The sequence below is a fragment of the Dasypus novemcinctus genome, chromosome 2, assembly GCF_030445035.2.
Source record: "Dasypus novemcinctus isolate mDasNov1 chromosome 2, mDasNov1.1.hap2, whole genome shotgun sequence".
Lineage (NCBI taxonomy): Eukaryota > Metazoa > Chordata > Mammalia > Cingulata > Dasypodidae > Dasypus > Dasypus novemcinctus.
In genome coordinates, this window is record NC_080674.1 from 197880656 (window position 1) to 197886655 (window position 6000).

Consider the following 6000-nt stretch of genomic DNA (forward strand, 5'->3'; position numbering starts at 1 on the left):
CACAGTGCCTGTGCCTTGCCTGAACTGATGAGCTCTAATGTTCCTAAAGAGAGTGTTAACATTTATTGCAAGTAGTTGGTTATTAAGATTTCTTTTAAAATGTACCCTTTTAGTTACCAGCTTGAGTATATTAAATTTTAAAACCTAGGCTCATTAAGTACCTAGTGAAAGTAACATTTAACAATGTGATCAGTCTCAACAGAACCATAAAAAATGAAAATGAATGAAGTATGGCATGAGTCATGGAAGTGGGGGAACGTGGGTGAGGAGCTGTGGTTGAGATGAGTTGGTTTCCTCAGTGGGGCCTTGCTGGAGTGGCCCCTCCGCCCCCTTAGGGCGCCATCCTCCCCTGTGGCCTCCCGGTGAGGCGTCCACAAGCAGCTGCATCTCGGGTTTTATGGCCTGTGCATGCTCAGCCAGCATCACACTTGCCCTTGTCATGCGACCACAAACCCACCAGCCCTTGGACACCTCGGTGCTTTCCCCACCTCCCACCCTGTTTTCCAGGGACTGACTCCTGGGCATGACGTGGCACGGCCTGGAGCCCCAGGGTCAGCTCTTCTGGGGCCAGTCTCCAGCCTTTCTCGGGAGACCATGGGATGGTGCAGCCTGGGAGGTTGTGTGAACAACTCCAAATCTTTGGCTTACCTGTGCTTTTGTTTTGTTTTTTGTATTTGTGTGTAAAATATTTAAAGCATATGGACAAGGGTTTTGCTTTTCTTTTTGAACCTGGTTTTTCCCAGCTTCAGGCTAGGTGGCAGACAGGTCATGGAAAAGTTGGTTGATGAGAGCTGGAACTCAGACCCAACTAGTGAGGCTCCAGATCCCCCGTCCTACCTCCTGGCTGTGCCACATCAGGGCACTGTATACGACCCCCTCCCCACGTTGACAGTTCCCAGCAGCAGTGCTGGCACCACCTTCACAGAGCAAACCCTTGGCTGGAAGCACCAGCACCACCAGGGGACTGCCAGCCCATTCTCCCAGTGGAGGATTGGATGGGGGTAGGGGTGGGGCACGTGTCTTGGGGCTGCAGGATTAAGCCTCCTGCCTATGATTGTTTCCCCAAAATGGGGGTGGCCAGAACTGGACCAGAAATGAGGACCTTGCTCGAGGTCAGGCAGCCGGGCTCCAAGCTCAGGTGTTTGCTTCAGCCCAGGCTCGGCTGACCCTGTCCAGTGGAGGGCAATGTCTTCCCCAGTTGCTTCCCACCTCCCCCTCGTTATTTGCAGGAAAAGCAAAAGCTCAAATTATCAAATAAAACTTCTTACAAAAATGATGCTAAGCGTTTTTGACAGTTAACAGAAAGCAACCTGTCCTGTCGATTTTGATCTCCCCCAGATCCTGTGGAAGCTAAAGAGCCTTGCCTTGGACACAGAGACAGAGCTGGAGAGGCAGGATGAAGCCCTGGATGGCATCACCTCTTCCGTTGACCGGGCAGCCTCGACTATCGACAAGCACAATCGGCGAATAAGAAAGCTGACCTAGAGGAGACACACCCACAGGACTGCTTGCAGAGTCACTCCTCTGCTTTGTCGTCCTCATCCCCCACACCCCCCATCCTCCAGAGGACCCTCTGAAGATTTGGAGAGACTGGAGAGGCTTTTCAAAGCCTTGCAGGAGCAGCACAGCCTTCCTCAGGAAGAGCTTTCTGGCTGGACTTGTGCCATGAGGAATTGTAGGGTAGCATAGCTGGCAGTCAGAACAGCTCCCAGGGGAATGTTTCCAAGAACTCTGCCTCTGCACACTGTGGTGGAGAAGGGGCTGGGCAACCTTGCCCAAGAACACGCTGGCCTGTAGGCAGGAACGCTCTGGAGCTGGGGATGGAGCCACCGGACAGAGGTCCCTTCTCCCAGGGCCACTCTCAGGGGCCACTGGGGGAAGTCCAGGGCAAGTCCTGAGCTCATGTGAGGCGGTTAGGGCTGTTTGGCCCGTGGCCTGACAGGCCGTCCTTGGAAAACAAGTTGCAGTTTGATTGTTCTGCCTCTTGCTAAGCTTGCAAGGAAGATATAAGTCTCTCTGAAAGAAACAGGACTGCCTATCTCTGGCTCTTCCCTCCCCCACATGCCCCAGGCGTGTCCTTCTTTAGGGCCATAGTCAGGCCTGCGCTCCAGGCCAGAGCTGCCCCTGCCCCCGCCTCTTCTCCACAGGCCTGGAGCACAGATCCCGTCGGCCTGCTCCGTTGTGTCTCCTTCTTTCTTTGTAGGTGTATTGTCATTGTCTAGCTGAAGCAGAGCTAGACACCTAGTACACCTGTAGGACATCTTGTGAACACCTGAAGTAGTTGTTTACTGCCCAGTTTTTAGCCAAAAGCACCTTAAAAAAAGTATTAGTTTTTGTTTCTACTGCCCATTTCTATCTGGAGATGGATTTCTTTTTAACAGCATCTCTTGGCTCTTCTCTTGGTTTCATTTACTTATAGCTGGTGGTGAAGGGTAGCATCGGCTCCCTTCCTGAGGAGTTGCTTCGAGGATGTGAGGATGCACACAGCCCAGCTCGTTGGAGAGGTGGGAAAGTGACCCCACCCCAGGCCTTATCTCAGCATGCTGCTTCAGTGGACACTTTCAGACGGCTCTAAAATAGCCTCTTGAAGAGCTGTCTGCAGCAGAGCCTTGAGACCCTCTTGCAGAGGTGTGATTCTGGCGCTCCTTTCCTCAGGTCTGGCTGAGGTCATGCCGTAGCCTCACTGGTGACTGTGCACTCCACTCACACCAAGTTCTCTTGATGGTTTCTGAAAGTTACTGCGGGGGCCAGGCGGGTCGTGGGGCATGCCGGCCATCTCCAGAGGACACAAAAGTGACACATGTAAATGAGAGGTTCTTTAAAACTCTCTTCAGTTTGTCAGTTTTATTCCTGGTCTTTGCCTGTCATATTTGGTTTGTTCTTAACCTCCTCCAAAAGGAGGAGTTGGGCCCGTCCTTGCAAGGTTCCTTATTCCAAGGAAGCGCATGAGCAGTTGGCTCTGGGCTGCTGTGGCGTGCTGAGCCGCCAGTGTCCAGGAGCTGCTAGCTACCCAGCCACTGCGAGGGTCGCTGAGGCCAAGCCCCCGCCCGGCCCCTTCTCACACGCTCCCATGCTGGGGAGGGGCACCAGCGCTGCGGATCGCTGTCCTCTGGTGGTGTCAGCATGTGTTGTTTAAGGAGCTCCCTTGCGGCCAGGGTCTGGAAGAGGAGTCTGGACCCCTGTCCTCGTGGAGCAGAAGAGGGCTCCTGCTCTAGTGCTGGGAGGAGGCGGACAGGCAGCTGGTCTGCCCCCAGAGCAGTTTAGATCCTCTCAGCGGCTCCATGGGCAACAGCCAAGGTTCCAAAAGATGGAGCGAGGCACCCAGCCAGGGCTGCACATCAGAATTACCAAAGGGACTTATACCTGGAGATTGACCCCAGGCCCCAGCCTGGGCCAGGTAAGCCGGGCTCAGGGATGTTTGCAGTGAGCCACCAGGTGTCCAGCTTGCTGCGTGCAGGAGAACTGGGCCTCTCAGGCTCTGGCTGCCTAGAGACCACTTGAAAAAGGGGAGGGGTCTGGCCACCCCCCGGTCTTAATTGGCCCTGGGGGCTCTCCCGGCTTCAGTTCTCTCCATCACCTGGCAATGGCCAGTCTCTGACACTGGACACCAGAGGCATTATCCATGGAGGGGATCTTAAAGGCCTTTTTCTCTGCCACAGATAACTAAACTGATAGAAACTGGTGGTCTCTTTCCTTGGACATTAGAGGGAGCGTTTAGAAAAAGCCATCAAGTCTCTTTTGAGATCTGGTGTTTCCCTTGGACCCCAGAAGGACCTGGGGTACTAGCAGCTGGGGCAGATCAGTCTCCCAGCCCACAGCACCCACCCCCTGGCTGACCTCCGTAAAGCACCGCAGCCCCCAGCCCCATCGCTGCCCCTGCCTCAGGTACAGCGGACTGTCCAATGGGTCAGCCATGGCGCATCTGCTCAGTGCTCCCAAGGATGGCTGGGTGTGGCGGCCACGAGCTCTGGGACTGGTGACCAGGGTAGCAGTGTCTTACATGTCCACTGAATAGATGCTCCCTGCTGTGGACAGAGCCCTGGTCTGGGACTGCCCCAGAGAGTGAAGCAGCTGCCCAGTCATAACTGGATATGAATCCTGGCCCTAATCCCTTTTGGACTGACTTTGAACAAACTCTGTCACTTCCTAAATCTCCCAAATGGAGATGGGGCCATTCACCTGTGGAGTGCATGTTAGCAGAGCTGTGTGTTGGCCCCTCTGCAGTGCCAAGGAGGCAGCAGAGAATGAGAATGTGCCACGTCTTCAGGGGAGGGACGGGATCCCTGAGAGAGGCAGGGGGACCGTGTTCCCAGCATTAGCCCTTATGCCTTGTGGGGTACATTTGCAAGCAGGTCCTCTAGGGGTGGCTGTGAGCTGGCCTTCAGGGTGGGCACTGTGAGGCAAGGAGAGCCACAGTGAGCAGAGGCCTGTGCATGGGACCCCTGGCAGCACCTGGTTTTGCTGCAAAGGGAGGAAGGGGTGGGCTAGCACAGGGGATGAGCAGGAAAAGGAATTGGATGAGACCGCAAAGCCTGCACCGGCCTGTGGGACAGACTCTGGCGCAGGGGTCTTGGTGGGGAGTTGTAAGAAAGTGTGTTTGCAGTGGTGGGTGGCCAGTGTGGCCCGGCAAACACAGCTGGGTGTTTGCCAGAGGAGCCCTGGTGAGAAGGACCGAGGGGCTAGGGGGCTGCTCACCCTGTTGTGGGGGTCAAGCTTGGCCCCTTCCTCAGATTGTGCTTGGGGGGCTGCGGTGACTGCTGGGACATTCCAGAGGACGCACAGATTAGATAAGTGAGAAGAGTGCACCCAGGAGGACTGTCCCAAATGGCTTGTCAGCTCTGCTGTTTGGGCCTTTTTTCTGGATGGAAGGCATGTCTTTTGCTATTCATGTCTGAACGGTGTTTATGGGACTGATCAGATTGCTATGCCTTGTTTTGTACCCAAAACAATTTGCCATCTAAACCTGTCCTTGGTGGAAATGAACTGTCTTCGTTTTTGTTGTCACCACGAAGGTATCTGCACTTTATGTTTCCACAGCACGCTTGCTTAGAGCCAAGTTTGCACTGTGTATAAAAACAGGCAAAATGCAAATTCCCTGTCTAATGCAACTGTAAAACAGCACGGAATTGAAATAAAACTGCCTTGACAGTTCACTGAAGACTGCAGATTCCTCCATTTGTTCGGGGCAGAGGTGACAGACTCTCTGTAAAGGTCCAGGTGGCAGGCATCTTAGTCTTCGAGAGTCTTGGTGTCGTTGTACTCATCTCTGCAGCGTGAAAGCCACCATGCACACGTAACACGAGTCCAGCTTTGTTCCAGTACAGCATTATCTGTGAAATTTGAAGTTCAAATAATTGTGTCTCAAAATGTCATTCTTCTTTTTAAATTTTCCCAACCGTTTAAAACCCTAAAAATACATCGTGGCGTACGGAAGGCTGTGCAGGAACAGATGGGGCCTGGGTTGGGGCCTGGGGTGGGATGCATTTGCACATGTTAAGCCACCACTGTTGCCCAGCGTGGTGCTCAGGCCTGAAGCTTATGGCTGTCCCAGAGCACACTGCTGGGACACATGGGCCCTGGAGGCCCCCCACCTGGCAGTCACACCTCCCCCTTCCCCCCCGCTGAGATCCTCCTGTTGCCCCCGCGGTTGCTGCAGCTCCCTGAATCCAGGGTGGGATACTTGGTGGGGAAACCACACATCCTGCTTCCTGGCCGATGTCCTGGCTGCAACGACAAGCAGTTCTTTTCCTTTTGAAAATGGGATGGGGCAGAGGCGGGAGGGAAGGGAAGGGAAGGGAGAGAGAAGTGGGGAGAGGCTGCTTTGCTTTCAGTCAGGGATGTTTATCTTGGGTCCTAAAGTCAACATGCAAAAAGTTTCTTAAAGAGGAAAAAAAGTCCGTCAGTTGTGTGAGGCATTCTTAGACACCACAAGGAACCTGACGGAATGGGGGCTTTTGGTCTGGTCTGGGGGTTGATAAGATTCCGTAAGCCACGTGGCCT

The 6000-nt window shown here is 53.9% G+C and overlaps 1 protein-coding gene across 2 annotated transcripts in view; it reads left to right on the top strand.

Moving 5' to 3' along the window:
* SNAP47 (synaptosome associated protein 47) overlaps positions 1-5153 on the top strand; it is a 70607-nt gene extending 65454 nt beyond the window's left edge. For both annotated transcript variants that reach the window (XM_004458098.5, XM_071211524.1), the window contains one exon: positions 1339-5153. In XM_004458098.5, coding sequence (XP_004458155.1) covers positions 1339-1485 — 147 coding nt within the window. In that variant the 3' untranslated portion in view covers positions 1486-5153. The remainder of the gene's footprint in view (positions 1-1338) is intronic.
* The last annotated feature ends 847 nt before the right edge of the window (positions 5154-6000 follow it).